Here is a 26,254-nt window from a genome sequence, read left to right as displayed (position 1 = left end):
TTTCCCCTGACACACAAGAGCTTGCCTGGAAGAGCCCCACTGCACATGAGCGCGTGTCACCGCCGCCCAACAGCTGATTGTCGGGTATCTTGCGCGCATATGTGGGGGGTGCATGGGAGATGTGTGCATGTGTAGAAATGTGTAGCGCATGCTGGGGGTCGCAGGTGCATGTGCAGAGACATGCGGCGTGTGAAGGGGTCATGCACGCACGCTCAAATAGATGGCACACAGTGATTGCACGGGCATGCACAGAGATATACAGTGCGTGGCAAGGGGAATTGCGCACACGTGCAGATGTGTGGCATGCGGCAAGGGGAATCACATAAGCATTCGCAGAAGCGTGGCGCTGCGAGGGGGTCGTGCGTACAGGTGCAGGGTGGATGTGGGGGGGTGGCAGCACGCATTGCCTTCTGAGTGCTGGCATGCAAGCGCATGATGTGCCTGCAATTATTGGCATGGGAGCTGAAAAAGGTTTGCCACCACTGGTGTAGGTCATGGGTGTCCGTGCATGTGCATTGAATGAAGAATTGTTTTAGGTCACATATATAATATATAATATAGTTAATGGTGTATAAATCACATAATGTTAAAAAAGTTTATGATCTTGTGGGACTAGACAGCATTACTAGCTGTCCAGGGCCGTGGGTTGGACATACCTGGTGTAGATGGAATGTGGATAGCTTTTCTACCTGACTTGAATTTTTTTTAAAGTCATGAGATATTTGGTACCTGGGAATGAAAAAAAATATTTTCTTTGGGGCAAATTGCTGTGAATATATAGTATGTAACCTGGCTTGTTTGTGTGAGCTACATACTTTTTTCAAACTAACAGCTTACCAGTTGGGGAATATACAATCTAAGCTAGAAAGTCAGGTACTAAAAAGTTTTTAGAAAATATGAATGACAACTCAATTATTGCATGTCTTTGCTAAAGCAGTTTTACAGATCAAAAGCTTATGCCGCAATCAAGTTAACTATTCTTTAAGATGACACAAAATCCTTTATGTATCTTCCATAGATACTACATGGGACTGTTTTTCAATTAATAATTAACTTTTGGAAAGATTGGCTTATTTCCAGAATATTGTTGCACTATTGCTTTTTTTTTTTTTTGGTGTGGGCCGAAAGGCATCTGAATGTAATTTAAATTGTTGGAAGTTTCCATTCTTGGTGGAGGGAGGAGAATATAAAACTTCTTTTACTTTCACATGTAAATTAGCATCGATATTGTTCACCTTTCAGCATATTCCTTTTAAAATAACATACACTGCTCAAAAAAATAAAGGGAACACAAAAATAAGACACCCTAGATCTTAATGAATGAAATATTCTCATTTAATACGTTGTTCATTACATAGTTGAATGTGCTGACAAAATCACACAAAAATTATCAATGGAGGTCTGGATTTGGAGTTACACTCAAAATTAAAGTGGAAGAAAACACTACAGGCTGATCCAACTTTGATGTAATGTCCTTAAAACAAGTCAAAATGAGGCTCAGTAGTGTTTGCGGCCTCCACGTGCCTGTATGACCTCCCTACAACGCCTGGGCATGCTCCTGATGAGATGACAGATGGTCTCCTGAGGGATCTCCTCCCACACCTGGACTAAAGCATCCCCCAACTCCTGGACTGTGGTACAACGTGACATTGGTGGATGGAATGAGACATGATGTCCCAGATGTGCTCAATTGGATTCAGGTCTGGGGAACACGCAGGCCAGTCCATCAATGCCTTCGTCTTACAGGAACTGCTGACACACTCCAGCCACATGAGGTCTAGCATTGTCTTGCATTAGGAGGAACCCAGGGCTAACCGCACCAGCATATGGTCTCACAAGGGGTCTGAGGATCTCATCTCGGTACCTAATGGCAGTCAGGCTACCTCTGGCGAGCACATAGAGGACTGTGCAGCCCCCTAAAGAAATGCTACCCCACACGATTACTGATCCACTGCCAAAACGGTCATGCTGGAGGATGTTGCAGGCAGCAGAACGTTCTCCACGGCATCTCCAGACCCTGTCACGTCTGTCACGTGTGCTCAGTGTGAACCTGCTTTCATCTGTGAAGAGCACAGGGCGCCAGTGGCAAATTTGCCAATCTAGGTGTTCTCTGGAAAATGCCAAACGTCCTGCATGGTGTTGGGCTCTAAGCACAACCCCCACCTGTGGACGTCGGGCCCTCATACCACCTTCATGGAGTCTGTTTCTGACCGTTTGAGCAGCCACATGCACATTTGTGGCCCATTTTGCAGGGCTCTGGCAGTGCTCGTCCTGTTCCTCCTTAGACAAAGGTGGAGGTAGCGGTCCTGATGCTGGGTCGTTGCCCTCCTACAGCCTCCTCCACGTCTTCTGATGTACTGGCCAGTCTCCTGGTAGCGCCTCCATGCTCTGCGCTGACAGACACAGCAAACCTTCTTGCCACAACTCGCACTGATGTGCCATCCTGGATGAGCTGCACTACCTGAGCCACTTGTGTGGGTTGTAGACTCCGTCTCATGCTACCACTAGAGTGAAAGCACCACCAGCATTCAAAAGTGATCAAACCATCAGCCAGAAAGCATAGGAACTGAGAAGTGGTCTGTGGTCACAACCTGCAGAACCACTCCTTTATTGGGGATGTCTTGCTAACTGCCTGTGTTTTCCACCTGTTGTCTATTCCATTTGCACAACAGCATGTGAAATTGATTGTCAGTGTTGCTGCCTAAGTGGACAGTTTGATTTAGCAGAAGTGTGATTGACTTGGAGTTACATTGTGTTGTTTAAGTGTTCCCTTTATTTTTTTGAGCAATGTATTTGTGCCATCTAGTGGCACAACTGGAATAGCACTTAGTAGAACTATCTATAGCACAGTATTTTAAAATAAATGTTATGTTTCAAAGAAGTGCTTTCACATCATGCTACGTTTGCAAAATTTTGCTTCCTATATCTGTATAGAAAAATGACAGCTATAAAACAAAACAAATAGAAAATGTACACTTAGGAACACTTAAGAAATTTCCACTTGAGCATTTAGCAAATTCAGGAGCAATGGGGATCTTTTTGAATTGCTAATTCCTAAATAGAAATGTGCACTTTAGAGCAATGTTTAGAAGAGGAGTGGGCATCGTTGGTCTATTTAAAAATGAGCCATGAGATAGACAGGTTTTTTTTATGATATTTAAACTGTCCATAGTTCATGGTAGCAAATTCAAAATGGAATGTTACAAGAGCTCCAAAGAATTGGGTGCATAAGTCTCAAATTAACAAATGATTTCAGAGTAAATAATGTATGTGCAAAATATTGGGGTAAAATATTTGAAACATCACCCCTATATTATTGTTATATATTAATGACATTAATAAATAATATTCTATCAATGAAGTACTAACATAGCATGCAAGCATTCTAAAAACGGAAATTCCATGCCTCAAATCATTAGATAAAGAATTACTCTATTTTTTATAATCCAGCAATTCAGAGAACACTCTTAAACTAATTTGGAATGCAAGGTATAGTTTTTTGTGACCAGCCCTCAGGGTTGACACAGTAGAATGAAAACAAAATTTAAAAAATTCTAATCAAAATTATTATGAGTAAGATGAGATCTGCTGAGAGGGGACATACAATTTAATTATACAAATTCATGGAAGAAAAATATGCATAAGTAAAAGGGGTTTCCCTCCCTTTTATACAGTGCTAGAACTTGGAGTGACCTTTAAAATTAAATGTGGAAGATTCAAGACGAATAAAAGACAAGTGATTTTTTTTTAAATTTTGCATAATCTAGGCAAAGTGTGGAATTGATGGCTATTGGATATAGAAGTGGTCTTCAGTTAAAATGGTATTTAAAGGCACATTCATGGAGAATCCTATTAATATTGGTGGCTATAGCCTGAATCAGAGATAGCACATCTTAAATGTCATATAGTAAAAGAAGATTGCTTTCCTGAATATGTTTGTGAGTTTCTTGAATGCATTTGGTTGGCCACTGTGTGAACGGTGTTAGGAATAACAAGGTTACCTAATGTAGTTTGGGTAAAATAATATATATAAACTATGATAGTAAGTTTAAGTATGTGTCACTTTAAACTGCAAAGCATGTAATTTTGGGTGTGGTGTGAAACTGCCATAAGAGGGAGCAAGAGAACCTGACAATTGCTGACGATTCCTGACTGGTTTGATGGATTGATGGTTTGTTAACTGCGTGTTTTCCCTACGGCTGAGTTGCTGAATGTTGAAGGAAGAAAAGGAGGTTTTTGACTTCTTCATATCTCTACTGCGAGGAGATATATTACTGGACTGATATTTGTAAGTTTACTGACCTCTTTTTCGACACTGGACTTTGCAACTGAATAATCCCCGGACGAACTGAACTAGTGAATGATGTATGGACTGTTTGACTATGCTATAACTCTTACTGGAATAAACTATTTAACTAGCACAGTGTATCTGTTTTACTGAGTGTAAGCTACAAAAACGTTTATCTCACATATTTTGCCTGTCTGCCTGACGTGCAGATTCTGCTAGGGTGTATCCCTAACACTGGTTATGGGCCCAGCTGCACAGTCAGACTAACCAGGATATAACAGGCTTATATAAACTGAGAGTTAGTGTAGTTACACAATACTGTAAACAGACAGCTGTGTTTTATTAATTATAGTTTAATATCCAGAGAAAGATGGCACAAGTCAATTTACCAAGTTTGTCTCTAATATCCAAACTGGATGGAACAAACTATGTTTCATGGTCTATGAAATGCAGCCTACTTCTACGCAGAGAAGGTTTGTGGAGTATAATTCAAAACCCACCAGAGGTAGATGCTTGGGATCCAGATGATGAAGATGATGCCCAGAAAATACAAGAATATAAACTGAAGAATGAGCAAGCTCTCTGTATAATAGGACTGACACTCTGTGACCAGCAGCTTGTCCATATTCGTGGAGAAGAAACAGCTGCTAAGTGTTGGGAGAATTTAAGGAAGATTTATGTTCGAGACAGTGTAGGAGCACATATAAATCTTACATGGAAGCTGTTCAGAACATATCTTCAAAAGAATGGAGACATGTTGACTCATATAAACATAAAGAGGATTTTTCAGGAGCTGCATGAAAAAGAGCTTATCTTCACTGAACTACATCAGGTTTATATAATTTTGTCTTCATTAGATGAGAGCTATGACGACTATGTAACTTCGTTGGAAGTGCTGCCAAAAGATAACCTCACATTAACTGACATTACTGGCAGATTAATTGAAGAAGCCAGGAGAAGGCTTGAAAGGAATCAACTGAGAAGGGAACAACCACAAGAAGAGAAATTAGCTTCGTCAGCCTACACAATTAGAAAATGTTTTAATTATGGAAGAAAAGGACATTTGGCTAGATTCTGCAAGAAATAAAAATGCCACAATGTCAGCCAGAATGCAAAAAGGCTTCAAAAGGATAAAAAATGCTTAGAGTTAGCCATGTATAGCAACGAAACTGTGAACAATAATAATTTATGGGTTGTAGATAGTGGAGCATCGCACTGCATAACGAAAGATAAGAAAAGATTTGTTAAGATGTCCACGAGTTCACACCAGACATCATTAGCTAATGGCTGGAAACTGAAAGCAAAAGATCAAGGTATAACACATTGTTCTTGCATACAAGAAAATGTAAAAATGTTATATGTACCACAACTTAAGTTTAATTTGCTTTCAGTTAGAGTTTTGATTAAACTAGGTTATGTAATTACCTTTAGGGGAGAAAACTGCCTAATAGAAAAGGAAGGTAAAAAAGTGACTGCAACTTTAAAAGGTGAATTGTATGTGTTAAATGATCAGTTAGAGGTGGCTAACACAGCGTATAATAACGTTAAACCTCATGATGAATGCATACATTTGTTACATAGACGTTTAGGGCATATAAATTTTAAAATGCTCAAGCAAACGGTTGAACTGTCTGAAGGTATAAAACTGAAGCCTTGCAGTAAGTATTTGCACTGCAATGCTTGCAGTCAAGAAAAAAGCAAGGTAATATCAGCAAATAGAATTAATGGATTTAAAACTAAAGAGCCTCTAGAGGTCGTATTTGCTGATATTATAGGTCCTAAAAAACCAAGTGTGGGAGGTGCTCGTTATATATTAAGTATAATGGATCATTATTCTAGATATGGTTTCTGTTATTTAATGAAGAGTAAAACCGAAACATATCAGAATTTCTTTAATTGGTTGAAGTTTGCAGAAAGAAAAACTAAAAGGAAACTAGTAACTCTTGTAACTGATAATGGTACGGAATTTATAAATAATAAATTCCAAAATAGACTGAAGATGGCAGGTGTAGAACATAAAAAGTCTGCACCATATAGGCCACAACATAATTCCTTTATAGAAAGACGAGGCCAAACAATACAGGCAAGGGCTCGTACTATGTTGTTGGATTCAGGATTACCTGAAACTTTGTCGGGAGAAGCAATAATGTGTGGTAATCATATACTGAATAATGTTGTTAACTCAACAACAGGTGAATTACCATTCACACGGTGGCATGGTAGAAAACCTGACCTAAGCTACATGCACACATTTGGAGCACCAGCACGGGTGCATATTCCTACACAACTGAGACATAAGGGACAGCATAGGGCTAAAAGGTTATTTTTTGTAGGTTATAGCTCTAATCACAAATCATACAGGTTCTGGGAAAAAGGTTTACTGTAGTGCTAGTGCACAATTCCTTGAACATGTAGGATGGGAAAAACTGGAGCAAGATTCAAGTAAAGATGTAATTATAGAAACCTACAAAAGACCAAACCACCATGTCAGTAATAAGAAAATTCCAATTAAAGAGGAAGTACTGGAAGAGCAAATAGGACCAGAACAGGAAGAAATAGGTGAACAGGAAGAAATAAACCAGGAACAGGTAGAACATGAAAGTCCACCTGTAAGCCCTGTAATACCTAGACGTTCAACACGTGAAACCAGACCACCTGACAGGTATCAAGCAAGTGTAGTTTGCCAACTTAGTAAAGTTCCAACTACTGTGGAAGAACTTAAAATGTATCCTGCAAAGGATCAAGAGAATTGGCATAGAGGAATGGAAAAGGAACTAAATTCATTGAAACAGATGGAAGTGTATGAGAATGTTAAATTACCTCCAGGTGAAAAGTCCATTGGCTGTAAATGGATATTTAAATTAAAAACAGGTAAAAATGGGACTGTTACCCATAAGGCTAGGTTGGTAGCTCAAGGATTTAATCAAACTGCGTGTGATTATGATGAAGTGTTTGCACCAAGTCTAAAAGCAACAACCTTGAGAGCAGCTTTAGTGTGGGCAGCTAAGAAAAACTATATCAAAAATCATTTAGATGTAGAAACTGCCTATCTGCATGCACCATTGCAGCACACTATATATTTAAAGAAACCTGTAGGGATTAAGGATGATAAAATTAATAATGACTGCTGGAAACTTAAAAAGAGTCTCTACGGATTAAAACAATCTGGTTACGAATGGAACCAATATATTGTTAAGGAGTTAAACAATATAGGGTTTAAAGCAGGTTTAGCTGATCCATGTTTATTTAAAAAAGAGACAAATGGAATAGTGTCATTATTATTGTTGTTTACAGATGATATTGCTTTAATTACAAAAACTATTAATGAAGCTACTGAGATAATATCATTAGGTAAGAGGATAAAATTAAAGCAATTAGGAGAGATAAAACATTATTTAGGATTGACAATAAATAAAACCAACGGTGGCTATAAGATATCTCAAGAGGATAAGATTTATCAATTACTAAAAACATACAAGATGGAACTTTGTAAGCCGGCAAAAACTCCAATGGGTAAGGAATTTGGCCACACTGATGCTCAAAGTTCAAAATTCGATAAGACTATATATCAGTTGCTAACTGGTAGTCTATCGTATATTAGTAATTGGTCAAGGCCAGATATTGCCAATAGCGTTAATCGCTTGGCACGATTCAACGCTGAACCGCTGAACGACACTGGCAAGCGGCAAAACGTATCTTAAGATATCTTAAAAGGACAATGCACTATGCATTGTATTTGGAGCCAAAAGATGATTTGATTTTAAGTGCATATGCTGATGCAAGTTTTGCAACAGACCTAAACACTAGGAAATCAACTTCAGGAATGGCTATACTGTTAGGAAAAGCATTGATTGGTTGGAGCTCAATTAGACAGCAACACATAAGTATGTCCACAATGGAAGCAGAATTTTCATGTCTATCTTTATTATGTACTGATTTAATTCTGTATAAACAGTTATTATTGGATATGGGAATAACTGTTAATGATTCCATTGTAGTGTATGAGGACAATCAAGCAGCCATACGGATGGCTACAAATATTGCTGTGAAAACGAGATCTAAGCATACAGATCTTAGATATCTGAATGTAAGACAATCTGTAAAAAATGGTTTAATAAGATTGGAATATTGTATGACTGAACAAAATATTGCTGATCAATTTACAAAAGCCCAGGGTGCAGTGAAACACAAAGAAAGTTGTGATGACTATGGGTTGAGGTTGTAAATAGATATATATATTATTATATTACCCAAAGGGGGAGAATGTTAGGAATAACAAGGTTACCTAACGTAGTTTGGGTAAAATAATATATATAAACTATGATAGTAAGTTTAAGTGTGTGTCACTTTAAACTGCAAAGCATGTAATTTTGGGTGCGGTGTGAAACCGCCATAAGAGGGAGCAAGAGAACCTGACTGGTTTGATGGATTGATGGTTTGTTAACTGCGTGTTTTCCCTACGGCTGAGTTGCTGAATGTTGAAGGAAGAAAGGGAGGTTTTTGACTTCTTCATATCTCTACTGCGAGGAGATATATTACTGGACTGATATTTGTAAGTTTACTGACCTCTCTTTTTTGACACTGGACTTTGCAACTGAATAATCCCCGGACGGACTGAACTAGTGAATGATATATGGACTGTTTGACTATGCTATAGTTTTACTGAGTGTAAGCTACAAAAACGTTTATCTCACATATTTTGCCTGCCTGCCTGACTGCCGTGCAGATTCTGCTAGGGTGTATCCCTAACACACGGAGCTAAGTGAGCCCTTGATCTGATCCAGAAAGGTAATGTTTTTACATTAGGTATACTTAGCTGACAGGTGAGATACCTTGATCACATTAGATACCTCCAGCTGCAAGTACCACCTCTTTGAGATGCATGTGTAATGTTATGATGAATGTACAAAGGGGTGGGCTTTCCATCGTAGTGCATGATGCAGATTTTGTGAGACCGACTAATTTGACCTCTTTATAGATACTGTTGCGTCATGGTTAATTTGCAGGCAATCCTCAGATTTGTGCATCAATTATTATGATGTTTTTCTTTGGCATAGTGGGTAATGTTTGTTCTCAGAGCAGTCTAGGTGAGAAGCAAATTCAATTGCATTTGACATGTTACAGTAGACAAAATGAATGAGTGAAAAAATGAGCAGTGTGTATAGTTAATTGATTAGAAACTACCCCATTCTCCTTTCTAACTCAAATTCTTTTGTCCTTGATATAGATAATGGATAACTGGAAATACCATAAATCAAAAGTGGCATCATATTGGTTAATAAAATTAGACTCTGTAAAACAGCGAAAGGTGAGTAGCAACTTGTTTTCACTCTCTGTTAACCATGTGGACAACTACCATGTTTCTCATAAAATAAGGCTGGGCCTTATTTTTTTTTGAGCCCCGAAAAAACAGCTAGGCCCTGTTTTCGAGGGGTGACTTAATTTCTTTCTATGCACACCCCCACCTAGAGCACCCCATGCGCAGACTCACCTCGCCACCAGCGGATAGAAGCACCCCACGGGCAGAGTCACCAGCCACTTCTATCAGCCATTAGGAGTGGCCTCATGGCGAGGTGTGGCTGTCCGCGGGGTGCCCCAATGATAGAAGCAGCTGGTGGCGAGGCGACTCTGCCTGCGGGGTACTTCTGTCGGTCGATAGAAGCGGCCTGGTGGTGAGGCGTGGCTGCCTGTGGGATGTTCGAGCCGAGGCTACTCACGGGGTGCTTCTAATGGCAAGTTTCCCCTCCCCCCCTTCCCCCCCCCCATTTCTCTTCACCTCATGTTGTTCAAGCAATGTGAGAAATGGCAGGGAATGCATGGTTTAAATTGACCCAAATTTTGGTGATGGGGCTTAATTTCACCACATGCCTATAAAACAGTGCTGGGGCTTCCTATTGGGGAGGGGCGTATTGTTGGAGAAACACGGTATATTAGTGGTTTATTAAGTCCTGCCCATACTGTACCTTTAAATTCAGGAGTCCTCCATATTTTTAAGAATGAGTATCAGACAGAGTAGTGCTGTTTCTTCATTTCATCTGAGCAGGTGGCACATTCCAGAGTAATTGTATTGCTGTGTCAAAAAATAAGAAATATTTGTGCTGTTTCATTTCTCCTTACCTTGTCGTGCCCACAATTGTGCTTACTAGTCATAGTTCCCAGGCTTGAAGCCATCCCAACTTGTATTTTCCTGTAGGTGGTTAAAGGAGACCCCATTAAAAAAAATCATCATATCTCACCAGCTTTCTTCTACTTATTTAAGTAAAATTTCAATACGCTGGTTAGGTCAGAATGACATACTAGATCATCATGTAGAAAGTGTGTTCTTTTGGAGAAAATATGCCTGATACTGGAAGAATGAATATTATCTGAGGTACAATTAGCTTCCTAACTTCTTTTGGCAAGGAGACGGTTCTGTAGGCTTCTCTGTATTTAAACCTAACCTTGTTTTTAAGATTAGCTTTGACACTGACATTGCAGTTTAATGTGTGTGAGTACACACTGTGACCCCATTAAAAAAAACAATGCTTTTTATAGGAGTAAGGACAGGTGCTTAAAAAAAGGAAGAAAAAACAAAGAGAAAGTGGCAGTATAAAATATATATATTTGCAAGATATCAATTAAAGACAATATATGGCAATTTTGACAAATCAGAAAGACAAACCAATATTTTGGTATATATCTACTTAAGGATTAAGTTAATGGAAAAGTTGTGTCTGTGGCTAGACCTGCTCTGCTGTACAAAAGGTACAGGACACATAAGATAGAAGGGTTTTTGGTAGCCATATCATGTGGGGGGGCTGGTATAGAAACTTGCTTTTGAATCTGCTTCCATTGTATTAGATTTGTGATCATAATTGTTATGATCATATTATCTTGACTTGGCGAGTTCAAAGAAGGGTATATTTTTGGAACATGCTGTCAATAGATTAGTGGTAGAGCTATTTGAGGTTTTGCAGTTCTTACACAATAAGAACATGTCTGCAAAACCCTGCAGTCACTATATGCAACACAAAACATCTCTGCAAATAGAAAATTGTTTTTTTGTCCCTGTAAGTCTAAGTTTAAATTCTGTTCTACTGCATTGTGTATAAAATTACCTGTGATTTCCAGGCATTTGTACACCCTGGTATGTCCATCTTTCTGTCTATATTGCTTTGGGCAGAGTTTCTAGTCCAGGAATCCTTAAATAATTTTTCTTTAAATCCAGCCTTTATTTTAATTCATTGTCAATTAGCCTTAAAACCACCAAATAGTTTCTGCAATGTTCTTAAATTTAAAGTTCTACGTTTGATGTTGAATGGAATATGTTGGTCCAGTATAAAGTCTATGAATCTCTTAACATTCATTTACAGAAAATCGAAATTGATATGTTAATTGCAGCAGATGTCTATGACATCTAGTCAATGCTGAAAGGAATTGAAATAAGGTCATTACTGTTCTAAAGTAGAAGGACTTGGTTTCATGTGACCAGTTTTGATTTCTCTTCCAAAGCTTTGTATATATCTCCAGCAGTGAGGTCTGCATCTAAGTGGCCACATTTACTTTAATAGGCCTTTAATAGGCCTGTCCTATGTCATTTAATTACAGAAATCAGTCCTTCATATATTACATTACTGAATGGTAAAGAACAGTACATATCCATCAAAAAAAGAAAGAGAGAAAGAAAGAAAAGAAATACTTCAAATAGACTAACAATGTGCGTTGCATGGCTTACGGGGGAGGAAAGGGCCCCGATTCCCTTCATTAGCTGCAGCTAGGAACATAGTGTTTAAAAAGGGAGTTTGTGCACAGTAACTCGTAGGAAGCAAATCGTGAGTTATCTTTTGTGGTCGAGGCTTATCTGAGTTCCTGGTGTCTTCCCAAGTGTGTGTGCGTTTTGTTGGCCTTTGAGGTCTGCAATTTCTTATCCTGCCCTGTCCAGTTAATTGCTGCAGCGTGGTTTGTGTGGATTTTTATTTACAGTTTATATGTACTTTGTTTTCGGACTGAATTTCCTTCATTTAAAGACTGTTTTTGGGAGAGTTTTTTCTCCAGTCAAAGGTAACTGGACATTGGGGGCAAAATTGGAAGTATTAAAGGGACTTTTCTTGCTTATGTGACTATGTTGCCTTTGTGCCACGCCCCGGATCATCACACTGGATATGATTTTAGGTAGAAAAATAGAATCTACAAATAGTATTAGCCTTATGGGAAATCAAGAATGAATATTGAAGTGCAGAAATGTTAGAGACTGTCTTTTTTTCAGCAGGTTGAATTCAGCATTTGCTTATGCTTGGAATACCAGTGGCATGAAAACTTATTAATCAGGACACTGAAATTAGATCAGTTGAATTTGTTCCCCTTTTGTACATGTCAGGCAGACTTTTTCTCAGTTTGAGGCACTGATGTACTGATTCAAAAACCTCTTCATTGTCATTATCATGATCACTGAAACACTGTTCCGGAGGTCATCTCATGACATCAAAGATTTATAGCCAATCAATACTGTGTTTAGTTGGCTTGGGTTGCAAATGGGAAAAACAAGTTTCCTTTGAATTCGACCTTTATCAGAAAATGCTACAGCTCGACAATCATGGTAAATGGAGTCAAATTTTGTAACTCTGGAAGCAGTTGTTTTATACCTCCTAATAGCAGTTGTTTTATACCTCTGAAAATAGTTCTGGTTTATAAAAGAGAAGGTCAATTAAAAATATCCTTAAGTTTCTAGAAGTTGCCTCATCCTTTCCTTTTATATTTCCTTTTCTTGTGGTTGTAGTGGTAGGAATTGATTTATGCCTAATAAATAATTTATAATTGTTTAGAGTCACCTTGGACAGCGTCTGAATGTAATAAATAACATGTTTTTGATTGCATATATTTGATGTAATGTGCAACAAATGAAGTTCTAAATGTGTATTTTTTTTTAAATTAATCCATTCTAGGACCTGCAAGATAATTTTCAAATTGCTTTCCAAACTGTTCCATAACTTTTATTTATTTATTTTGTCAATGTAATCTTTTTTTGTAGGTTTTAGACATTGTGAAAGTCAGTATTCGCTCTGTCCTGAAGCATATCTGGAGAGTTTCAGATGTGGAATGTTTACATTTATACCGACTTTTTAACCGTGTGTTTAATCGCCTGCTCTGGAGCCATGGCCAAGGGCTGTGGAACTGTTTCTGTAATTCAGGGTAAGAGTATACACACTCACAAAAGACAGACACAGAAATTGTTTTTCTTGAATAAAAACAAGACTCCTACTCTTTTGTGACTGCTGTAGATTTATTTTCCTCATAGATAATTGAGTAATAATGTTTACATTTAAACTTTCTCAAAAATATTCATTTCTCTGCTTTCATATTTTATATTCTGAGTTTTGGAAAGGTTATGGGTGCAGGACTTTTTAATCAAGACAGAATTGCTTAAAATCATAGGCATGCTTTTTTGGGAAGTAATGATTTGAATTAAAATTTTTACACGAACACATACACAGTTGAGCTAAGCCACATCCAAGCTCCTTGGTGTCTCGTTTTTGCTCACACAGCAAATACCGTTTCAGTTTCCAAACAGCCTTCAACTCTCTTACACACTGACAGGATGCTAGCCAGATAAATACCAATGGATGCTGGTAGGAAGAGGCAGAATTTTTTCCCCTTCTTTTCCTCCCCAAATACTAAGCCTGACCACATAGTTTTGTAGAGAAGCCCGGGTATCGAGCTAGTATCTCCTGAATTACTTTTTGCTCCTTCCAGAGCAAAATGACAACGTTGCTGGATTTCAAGGGCATAGTTGCTAGGAATAAAGCAGAATACAATCCCCATCCTAAAACTGTTCTCCTCGAAAACAGTTTTACCATAGAAACTGACTAGTGAAATGCAAAGGCTGAATTATTAATTTGTATTTTCCTATTTCCCACCAGCTGTGGGTGAAACAGTACCAGCTCTTTACTGTAAACTAACAAGGTCATACATTAATTCACTTCCTTTTCTGTAGCTAAATTTCTCATGTAAAGATGTCAGATTGTCATTTGTGGTGGAAAGCATGAGGTCATGTCTGTTTCCATGCCAACAGGAGCTCTTGGGAGACAATATTCAGTAAAAGCACAGAAGCCGTGACTGCCGATCAACTCCAGTGTTGCCAACGAATCGTTGAACTTTGTAAACAGTGCCTGCTAGTGGTTTACAAATATTCGTCTGATGTTAGAGGGACCATATCTGGAATGAATTCTGATTGGGATGACACCAGGTATGTATGATGCTGATATTTGACATTTTGTGGTCTGATGTTAAAAAAAATGTAGGGATGCAAGGGTGTGATTAGGCATCCATATTGTTGGATTTTGTGGCAGAATCTGTTGATAACTAAACTTTAAATTGAAAATGTAATTTAACTTTTAATGTTTCATTCCAGTGTAGTAACTCCAATCCAGCAGTTTACATGTGTTTAAAGTGATTCTTATGAGAGCCAGTTTGGTGCAGTGGTTAAGGCATCAGGCTAGAAACTGGGAAGTTGTGAGTTCAGTTCTACCTGCCTTAGTCACAAAGCCAGCTGGGTGAACTTGGGCCAATGTCTTTCTCTCAGCCCTAGGAAAGAGGCAGTAGCAAGCCACTTTGGAAAACCTTGCCCAAGGAAATTACAGGGATTTCTCCAAGCAATCTCCCATTATTGGACACCACTGAATGGAAGGAGTCCCCCCCCCGTTCCCCGATTCTTATATATGTAATTTGTGGCTTCCGATTGCTGCCTATACATTTCAGTGCAGGGACAGTCATTTTCTCCCCTTTGTTTTCTGAGGGGCACCAAGTTGGTGCATGATAATATAATGAAAATGAAATCCCAAGCTCAAATAGATTGGTGTAGCATGGATGAACATCTCTACCAATCCTTTTTGGGTGGTCTTTTTAATAAGTAGGAGAAGAGATCTATTAGAACTTCTCCCAATTTTGAGCTAATTTTTAAAAAGCTGTTACTTGCAGTGAATGATCTGGAACAGTTTTACAACGATTTCTTCAGCTAGTAATGGTGTTCAGAATAATTTTTCCATCAGCTTCCCAATTCAGTTTGGAATGTTTTAGAAAGTAGAATACTTTTGGTTCTATGCTGAAGACATCTTGGTTGATTGATCAGCATATGGATATTGATACCTGGGACTCAGTCAAAGAGATGTAAGGTCATACTGAACTTCTAAAAGAACAATAAACTTTACAAAATGGATCCTTAGGCTAAAATTTTATTATAATTGTCTAATGCTCAGAAGATAATATCGGCATCACAACCCAAAATCATTTTTTTATTCTGTTAAATGATTATTTGGGCAAATTTAAGAGCAGCAACAACAATCAAGGGCTTTATCTGCTGTGATTCTGACTTAACTTATAGAATTTGCTGCTATACATTGTAGTAATAGCCATTGGTTTTAATAATCCAGCTGTGGTATACCCTTTCATTTATTTCTGGATGATACTTGGCTATTGCTCATAATGATTGAGAACTTATAGGCCATACCTACCCCAGCTGTATATTGAGTAGTTGAGAATTACAAGACTATTATGATAAACTTTGAACTCCAAATAACCCATGCTACTTACAAGAAATCAAAAGGATTTTCCCCAAAGCATTGAATGTACCATTATTAGAACTGATTCTAGGCTAGATAGAATATTATTTTTATTCAACAGACTTTCAAAAAGGAGCAAAATTAAGCATAGGTATTATTTTTTTAGAAATATAAACCCAATATAAATTGCCTATAGCAGCGGTTGCCAACCGGTGGGCCACGGCCCACTAGTGGGCCGTGAGAAAAATTTGGTGGGCCGCAGAGAAATCTCACCCCCAGAGCACCCCCACAAAGCAATTAATCCAGGCTGCGCAGAAACACAAGGCTGCGCCACCCACATGCCCCGCAGGAACCCGCCGCCCCACTCACCTTACCTGACAAACTTGCCTGCTAAATTGCTATTTTTCCTTTTTCCGACCATCATCTGTTCTGCTGTCCTGGGAGATTTAAATTAGCTAGGAGGCAGGAAATGGTTGTATTTCTTGCTTTCTAGCTAGTCTTTAGATCTTTGGCTCAGCACAGCCAAACCTCCCTTAGAACTGAAGGTTTGCTTGCAAGCAAATTCAGTGCAGACTCACGGCAAGCAAATTTGAGAGACGGAGCTAGCCGATGGCAGATAGATAGATCACTGAATGATTCTGTGAGCAACTCAATCTGCCTGCTTTGCCTGATTTTGTGTAAAAGTTGCTCTTTTTTATAAAAAAAAATCAATACTTACATGCATGGTATGTTGTGAGTTAATTTTATGAGTTTGCTTGCAAACAAATTTTATGTGACAGACTGAGCTAGCCAATGGCAGATAGATAGATCTCTGAATGAATCTGTGATTCTGTGAGCAGCTCAATCTGCCTGCCTCCTTTGCCTGATTTTGGGTAAAAGTTTCTCTTTTTTTATAAAAAAATTCAATATTTATATAACTATTTATAATATTTACATACAAGCCATGCCCAGCCAGTCACATGACCACCAAGCCACACCCAAAAATTAGCCCACGCCCACAGAACCAATTAGTGGTCCCTGGGATCTAAAATTATGAGTTTGGTGGTCCCTGAGGCCCAAAAGTTTGGCGACTCCTGGCCTATAGAATTTCCTTACCATAGGACCATAGTAATCAGGATGTGGTACACCTTCAACATAGCCATTATATAGAAATACCCCACAGCTCTGATGCTGCGTTACTTCATTCCGAAATAATTTTAGTTGTGGTAAAAGCCTGCGGTAAATCCCCAAAATTCAACATGTTAGTGATCCTGCCTGCCTTATGCTATTATGTTGGAAAACACACACACACTCACACACACACACACACACACACACACACACACACACACAGAGTAAAGATTCCCCTCGCACATACGTGCTAGTCATTTCCGGCTCTAGGGGGCATGCTCATCTCCATTACAAAGCCAATGAGCCAGCATTGTCCGAAGATGTCTTTGTGGTCATGTCTCAAGCTCAGCGTCTTAGCCACTGAGCCATACATTTCCAGATGTTGGTCTCTGCATAACTTTTTTTAAAAAATATGGTAATAGTCTAATAAAAATGGCAATACTGTATCGGAAAAATCCAGGTTCAAATCTTTCTCTGACTAAGAATTTTGAGTCAGGTATTTTTTCCTCAGCTCTTCAGTTTGACAGGATTATAGTAGATAAAAAGAAGTAAGACACCATGTTAACCCATTTGAACTTCTAGTAGAAAGGCAAGATGTGAATGTCATGTAATAGACATATGCAAAAGTGTTCTGAATCCAACTCTTCTGAGCCCAAAATCATTCCAGAAATCTCTGAATTCGCCTGTTTAATATACCAGTGTGGGCCGTTAGCCTGTTTAATGTTTAAAAGGGCATTTTAAACTGAACATAGTTCAAATTCGGAATGTTTGTCCCATCTTTTTAACGTACCAATTCTAATGCACAATAGTTATGCAGTTGCGTTTGTCAGAAAAAAAGGAAGCTTCAGCCTTTTTGACAACTTTGAGAAAGAGGATGATGATTGTTGGCAGGTGTCTGTAGGGCTGAGAACTCTATGATGTTGCATAAAATTTACAGTAAATCTCTACTCCCTTTAAAGATCCACCCTGACTTCTTCTTTTTTCCCTTTTATAACTGGCCTTTCTTGGAAATGCTCCAGTCTTTAATTTCCAGTTCTGAATGTGTAATTTCTTTCCAACAATTAACCATCAGACATTTGTTCATCAGTATTTCCTTTGGAAAGAACTGAAACTGTATACTCTCCAATTCAAAGCTCATATTAAATTATCATCAGGAACCTTCTTCTTCTTGTTTCCTTCAAAGAAAGTACAGAGTCTTCTTAAGCCCTAATCAAATCTGCTTTTCAAATAAGATATGGGAAGATTCAAATCCTTTGAATTCTTTTTTTTTTTCTGTCTCCTTTTCCATACACAACATGGTTCCAAAGAAAATTACCACCTCAGGTTGAGTAATTTGAAATAATCAGAACCAGATTTTGATGGGGAAACATCTCCACGATGAACCGTATTGCTGAGAAGCAACATAATTCAGGGCCAGCATCTTCAGTTAAGAAGACCTTAGTAGCAAGGCTGGAAACAATCCTTGCCTGAGAAGCTAGAGAGCTGTTATAAGGTAGGGTTGTAGTCCAACATGTCTGGAAGGCACCATTTATTTATATGTTTAGATTTAATAGGTCTACCTTTTCTCTAGGAGTTGTGAGTAGCTACACAGAATCTCCCTTTATTTTATCCTCACAATAGCAATTCCAACCAAGTAGGTTGAAACTCCCAGGGAGTTTCCATGGCTGAGAGTAAACTTGAACCTGGATCCTTCTGGTTCTCATGACACACTGCATTTGCTTTCACGTCATACTGACTTGCCACATCAGAGAAAGTTGGGTTATACATAAAATGCTTTAACATCTTGACTCTTGAAACAAAGACTCTTGAAACATTTGTGACAAGCTGTAGAGAGCATTTAAAGCTTAGGAAGATTTTGTCAAAATGCTGCTCCTTATATTACAAGTTGTCCTCACTTAATGACTGCAGTTGGGACCAGCAACTCTGTTCTAAGCAATATGGTTGTTAAGTGAAACATTACATGACCACGCCAAACTTACCACATCAGTTGCACAGCAAATCATCCACAATTATGAAGTGCAACACCCAGTGACCACAAATGGCAACTTATCACTGGCTTCTCCATTGGTATTGCTTGTTGGAAGCCGGATGTGAAGTTGGCCAATGGCAGTGATGTAATTGCGGAACATTGCAGCGCTCAGAAGTTCATGGACCAGCCATAAATCTACTTTTTCAGCACTGTTGTAACTTTGAACAGTTATTTTAAAAGGCAGTCATTAATTAAGAACTACTATAATTATAATTTTTAATCAGGGATGTAGTTAATGCATCATAACAATTGCTATGCTCAGATGATTGCCTTTTGGAAAAAAAATAGTATAGATTTCTTCTCTGCAATGCAGTTGTTATCTTTTCTATTTTATTGTCCTATCCTGTCTAAACTGAAAGTAATTTAATAAAGAAGACTTCAAATCCGTTTCTCAGGAATTGTCCTCCAACTTTCCTGGCTGGATACATGTTTTCTAGGACAGCCTTTCCCCCCTACTCCTTAATTAGTCCAATTGAAATCCATTTTTATTTATTTACAGGATTTAAATTGGCATCTATTTCATACAAAGATTCTAGGCAGTTCACAACAACCCATAATTAAAAACATACATTTCCTCCCAGGTGCCAGATTGGACAACTTCACAGTTTAACCCCCCCACTTCTAGCCCGGTGCTTGGGGGAACAACCAGGCCTTTGGATATCTCAGAAGGCTGAAAAGGTAGCAATTCCTCTGAACTCTGGTGGGAAGTGTTCCAGAGTATTGGGGCAGCCACTGAGAAGGCATGCCTCTGAGATTTTCATCCGATGGCAACATTTAAGGGAGAAGACCTGGAACTTCCCCCCAATCTAATCTAGGCAGAAACCCTTAGAGAGAGAGGCGGTCCTACAAGCAATCTGGCTCTGTGTCATGTAGGGTTTTAATCACACTTGCACTACACTCAGAAAGCAATTGAAAGCCAGCACAATTCATGCAGCAGTGGTGTTACTTGGGTATACTATGGGATAGGGGTCCCCATCCCCGGTCTGTGGACCAGTATCGGGTCACGGCATGCCAGAAACTGGGCCATGCCAACAAGTGAAGAAGCCCCATCTGTGGGATGCAGGCAGCTTACAAACCATGCCTCCTTCGGTCCACAGAAAATCCTCTTTCCACAGAATTGGTCCACGGTGTCCAAAAGTTGTGGGGGGCACTGAATGCTGCTGCATTCGGCATCAGTTGCAACTTTTGATGGTCTTCAAGCCCCACGTAGAGTACATTGCAATAATCCAAAAAGGAGTTGACTGTTTGGATGGATAACTGTGAACAAAGGCTTTCTATTTGGACTATTCCAATGCATTTTACACATTAGCAAAGGCAAACTTAATTTTTCAAGTGATTATTCTTTATTTAGAAGAAATCAATAGCTGCAGCTTCTGGGCAGAACCTGTAGAGTAATGCATTACAAGTAGTCCTTGACTTAAAGCCATTGTTGGGCCTGAAACTTGTGCTCTAAAGCAAAGCAGTCATTAAGTGAGTTGTGAAAAAAAAATTGTTTTTTGTTGTGTTTCTTAAGTGAATCACTATGGTTGTTAAGTGAATCATGCAGCGGTCAAACAATTTCAGCTTCCCCATTGACTTTGCTTATTGGAAGCCAGCTAGGAAAGTTGCAAAAGGTCATCATGAGATCCCTGGATGGTGCAACCCATATAAATACATGGCCATTGACAAGTGCCTTGATCACATGACTCTGTGGATGTGCAGCAGTCGTAGGTGCTCAACTCAGTTGTAAGTATGAGGACTGGATAATTTCCAGCATCTTCATAACTAAGATGGTCACTAAAATGGTCTTAAGTTGAGGACTAACTATACATATATTTAATAGATGCTTCTTTGGAGGGGCAGAACATATATGGAATAGTAAGGTAAGATAAGGAGTTCCTGTGGATTTTACTTCATTAGTTGTTGCCAACTATAGGTGGTAATGCTCATCTCTGTTTCAAGGACATTGAGCTAACACTGTCCAAAGACACTTCTGTGGTCATGTGGCCAGCATGATGTCATGGTTTGCTGTTACCTTCCCACCGAAGTGGTACCTATTTATCTACCCACATTTCGAACTGCTAGGTTGGCAGGAGTTAGGATAAGGACGGGAACTCACCCCATTGTGTGGTGCTTGTGTCTTGAACCTGGGCTGCAAGCTTTCCAGCTGACAAGCCTTGTGTCTTAACCACTGAGCCACTGTGCGGCAGACATAGAATAGTATCTATATGGAATTAATTCTTCTAAACTGAATGGCAGTTTAATCTGTCATTGAGCCAGTGATTTTTTAATTTTATTTTAAAAGTGCTGAAGTGGAGAATATATTTAGCACTCTTGGTTTGTTAATTTAGAAGCATGAAGGCTTTAAGGAGGCATTTCTAATACCTTTATTAATGACCATCTTTGATTTCTGTAAGTTACATATATTTGCTTAGTAGAGAATGTTTTAAAGACTCTAGAATTCTTTAAAGCAATAGCTGACAATGTCCAGTTCTTTGCAATAACTGTGTATTAGGTACTCAGTCACTTGTGTCATGTAACTTAAAGCCAAATGTAAAAAGCATTTGGGAGAACACTGAGTTGCTCCAAAATAAACAAAACAAACAACACATAGCTAATATTTTATCTTTGTTCATTGATGATCTAACATTAATCTACTTTGATCAAAAATCTTTCGTGCTTTTCATGATTTACATTGCAGAGAATTATTTGAGTATAGCTTGCATATTCACATTAAGTCCTGTAAATGCCACTTACACAGTTGACTTAACCACTATTGCCTGTCAAAATGTCCCGGAATTTCTCCTCTTCATTTCTGAGTGATAAAATGCCATAGTAAAGACTTTTATCGCTATTAAGAAGTGTCTTTAAAATACTCCACTCCTTCTCCCTCTCTTCCCTTGCCCTTCACAAAAAGCTGCGTTCCCCACTGCTTTATTTATTTATTTAATTTATTTCCTGCCCTGAACCTTCAAAACTTGTAATTAACGTATCCTTTCTACTGTGAACATATTTAATGATCTTTGTGTGCAGCCTTAGGGCATGAATTCTGCCATTTTACACACTTCATTGGATTTGATCCAGGAGGAAAGGAACCTGAAATATAGGCACCGTTCCGCTAAAATAGGTCTTTGTTTGCAGCTCTTTCACGGAAAGCCTTTCATTTCTACAACCTGGCTTTAGCATATACTCTCATGGCATTTAATCATTGTGATTCTTACAGCACGGTGCTTAGAATTCATCATCACATGATGTAACGTTTTCTAAATAGTGTGCTCTATTATGTGCACCAGTTCTAGCATAATCCATTACTTGTAACGTAACTTCCACTTAGGGTAGGTGTTATTTTTATACATTTTTAGAGCATCTAATATCTGCAAGTAATTATATAGCATCAGTAATGGAAAATAAATTAAAGGGCGATTATTAGACAATTTATGATGATTGTTTCTAGGTTTTTATTCAAGTTCTGTTTCTGCTGGTGTTGCCAGCGATTTAAGTATATAAATCAGAGAGTCACTGAAGAATGGTGAATTAGCGATTTGCTAAAATCATGATAATGAGGTGGTGGCTGTATCACAATTTCATTAAGTAATGATATGGTTTAGTCTAATACAGCAAAATTTGGTATTGATGTTTTGGGGTCAGAGTTTATTCAGGCAATAATATATTTACAAAACAATACAAAATGATTTACCTCTTAATTCTATGTCCTCCCTCGCAGTGACCCGGTCATAATTTGGGATAAGCAGCATAAAGACCACACCGAATATGCTTGTCCTTTTTAAAGAAATATGAGGAACAATAGAATAGAAAAGTTGTTGAGGTTGGAAGGCTTTTATTCTTAAATGGCTCCTGCTTGTAAATCTTAAAAGTTTTGGAGGCATGTGATGGATGGGAAAAAGAAGTATTATGATTAGATGTTTCCAGTAAGTGTGTATGTAAATGGTAGTACCACACTGAATACAGGAAGCGTGATGATAATGTGCTAAGCATTACAAATATATATTTTCCACACAAATCATAATTTCTGGCCTGAGCACCAGGGAGAAACATGAATCCCAGATAACATATGGAGATAATATATCTGAATTCATTTCAAAGAAAAAGGATTGTTTGATGTACTTTCAAATATTATATTTCTTTATCAAATTTTAATGTTAAAACTACCCAATTTGGGAAGCATTCCCAAAGTACATAATTTATGTAAAAGGGCAATATTTTTTAACTGAGTAAGCATGATTGGGGTAGATTGTAGGGGTGATACCGAAATATAATTTTATATTTTATTTATATATTAAATTATTGCATTTTAATCCAATTTTATTTTAAGTCATATTTTATTTCAATTTCATTTTCAATTGTATTTTATTAAATTCCATTTTAAACAGTTTTTATCAGATTTTAGTAATAATTTGTGTTTGGAACTCTGCTCTTTGATATGGTCCAAGCGCTAATCAATAAAGTAAACTGACTGACTGACTGACTGACTATTATACTGATACTTGATTGGTCATATTATGATTGAATCGCATAAGTGTATGTCCCTCTTATAGACAATTTATTAATGAATAGTTGTTTAGTTGAATTGAAGACGTCTGTTAAATTCTTTTGCCTTTGTCTCTTAAACCCCTTTCTAGGTATTTACTACCAGGACCGTTGCAATTCATCATGAAACCCTCCACCGGTTTTGGGTGTAGCTCATCTGGAATGACTCGCTCGGTTTTGTTTACATCTAAATATGACCATTCCTGAAACTAAAAGGAACGTTATATTAATGGGCAATTTGCTTTATTTTTCTCCTCAAGTACAAATGTGTGACGGAACTGAACATAGATATTGTTATATATTTATTACCATATATAAGATATAGCTCAAAAATCTGCTGTAAACACATAACATTTCTCAGAAATATAATAAACCTTATTAAACTGTTTACAGAGGTACGTGAATGTCCACATTTGGTAGATGACTAAATAAATTTGTACTAAAATGATACTTTTGCTGCAGAGGCACAGAGGGCACAATCCTATACTGGAGATCTCTCAGCTGAGGGGCTGTAGACTTGAGTGGAAGCTCTGCCATCTGGTGAAATACCAGTTATGTTGCAATATTAACTCTTGTGCTATAGAGCTCTCTGCAGGCAGAGGTGTTCTCTTAATGAAGATACCTTTACAGAAAGGGTAGAGCGTAGCAGAGATAGGAGTTGAACAGAGGAGAACCAACTTTGGTCACATCCCATACTACTACAATCTGTGACCATGTTCCCACAGAAGGTGCGGTTTTTCTCTAGGTCCAGATCTGTTATGTCCTCTCCCATTGAACTTAATGGGAGGGGGGAAATCCATGAGTGCATCAGTTGTCTTGCCTATGTTACCTATTTCACATATTGTGGCTCACAACCCAATTATAGCAAATTATCAGCGTGTATAAAGCCACAATCAATAGGTTAATCACTGATCTGATGAAAGAATGCGTAACCTGGGGTCTATATTTGATCTCATGTTGCACACATTTCAGAGGGAAGAATCCTGAATGTTGGGGAACAAGAAGAAAGGAGCATTATGTAGAAGCAGCCCTTTATGAAATACTCATAAAGCAGATTGCCCATATTTCTCTTCCCCAAATCCTAACTGGCATTTTGCTTTGAGACATTAAACAGACTATCAAAAGATCAACTTTGTCACTGTGATGAGATGGCAGGGCAGAGTCCTTCATTCAGAGAAGTAAAGGAGGAAAAAAAAAACCTAGACTACAAACTACAATTCTGTGGTTGATTCTCCATTTACCCCAGGTAAAACGGGGGCAAGGAATGGGAAGGACTGGTTGGCTGCCAGATTACTAAAAGGGATATTTCAAGGCTCCAAAGCAATACAATGAATGGGAATACTGCATTGATAGCCAAAAGAATTGGGAACATCTCCACAGAGAAGCCAATGTCTCAAGGAAAAACCCACAGACCCCAAACAAGGGATTTAAAAGAAGGGAAAGTATAAGAAAAAGGTTGTGAGAATGTGGCCAGGGTTCTTTGAATGTCCTAACCCTAATTTATACTCCTCCACATTATAGGTCAGTAGACAACTTACAGGGACTATTCTACTGGTCAAATGTCTCCAAGTCTCCATTCTCAGCATCATCTGAGTATAGGATTGCTTTGCCCAACAAAAATGACCTTGCAGGTCCTGTTACAATTTTAACTTATTTTATAGGCAGAATGTCTTTAGATTTGAACTATTTATGTAAAGCTTACTGGGTTTTTTGCCCCCCTTCTCTTCTAGGGAGCAATATGCCATTAGGATTAGAAGATAAGGCTTAGGGGAATAAAGATGGTAAACTCCTAAATATGTTGTTTCTGTTTCACAGTTAAAGACACTTGTATAAATGCCGAAACCTAATGTACCTATTTTTAACTGAAGCGAAGGATAAGAAATGTGCAATTTTTATTTTTCAGTAAGGGCATGCTGAGACCTCTTAGTTAAGTGAAGTCAATCCTCTGGGTAAATTATTCAAGACCATCCGTTCTGATCCATAGCTTCTAGCTGGAGCGTTGTAATATTATTACTACTAATAAAAAACGGGCAGCAAGCATTTTGTATTGGCTCTTTTATTTGTGTGTGTGTGCATGTGTGTGTGTGTGTGTGCAAGTGCATGTGTTCATGTGTATGTGTGCGTATATGTTGAGCTGCTTGCTTTCTTCAAGAAGAAAATTTAGTTTCCAAGAATAAGTACTTACTTTCTACCATGTGATTGACAGTACAAATATCATTTTAAAATCCTTAGGATACTATCATATCCCTTTCAAATATTTTATAATACACGTTTGTAATAAGATACACTTCTGAGTGATGCAGTGGGTCTCAGGGACCATAAACAATATTCTATGGATTTTAATGGGAAGCATTCATTTCTCAGAAGGAAGGGGAAAAGTGTGCCGCTGCCAAAGTAACCGTTACGCTACCAAATAACTTTATTTATTAATCTAAGTTAACCTGCTTTTCTTCAAAAGCATTCTCAAAAAGAGCAAATCCAAAGTCATAAGTGGAACGGAGAGAGCCCCAATGGCTTCCTGCATTTGGGATGTCATCCAGTTTTAACTACAATAGTGGGTTAGTGACAGATGGATTATTTATCACTAGCACAATGAAGGCAGAAAGTTTATTCGCCACTTGCCTGAATATGTGAAAACTAGAAAACAAGTAATAAGGGTAGCTATATACTGTATTTTTCCATGTATAAGATGATACTTTTTCTCTAAAACATTTACCTAAAAATGGAGGGGCTTCTTATACATGGGGGGCTGGGAGAACTGCAGTT

The 26,254-nt window shown here is 38.2% G+C and overlaps 1 protein-coding gene across 3 annotated transcripts in view; it reads left to right on the top strand.

Annotated features, from left to right (window-relative positions):
* TTLL7 (tubulin tyrosine ligase like 7) overlaps positions 1–25,530 on the top strand; it is a 73,851-nt gene extending 48,321 nt beyond the window's left edge. For 2 of the 3 annotated variants that reach the window (XM_087930094.1, XM_026700114.2), the window contains exons 18-21: positions 9,516–9,596; positions 13,296–13,456; positions 14,337–14,510; positions 23,581–25,530. In XM_087930094.1, coding sequence (XP_087786220.1) covers positions 9,516–9,596; positions 13,296–13,456; positions 14,337–14,510; positions 23,581–23,695 — 531 coding nt within the window. In that variant the 3' untranslated portion in view covers positions 23,696–25,530. Of the gene's footprint in view, positions 1–9,515; positions 9,597–13,295; positions 13,457–14,336; positions 14,511–18,239; positions 18,425–23,580 lie in introns of all 3 variants that reach the window. The other variant, XR_015742899.1, reaches the window with a different exon arrangement.
* The last annotated feature ends 724 nt before the right edge of the window (positions 25,531–26,254 follow it).

The sequence above is a fragment of the Pseudonaja textilis genome, chromosome 3, assembly GCF_049901715.1.
Source record: "Pseudonaja textilis isolate UNSWEBS1 chromosome 3, rPseTex1.2, whole genome shotgun sequence".
Lineage (NCBI taxonomy): Eukaryota > Metazoa > Chordata > Lepidosauria > Squamata > Elapidae > Pseudonaja > Pseudonaja textilis.
The sequence above is the reverse complement of the archived record's forward strand: the minus strand, read 5'-3'. Positions and strand labels throughout refer to the sequence as shown.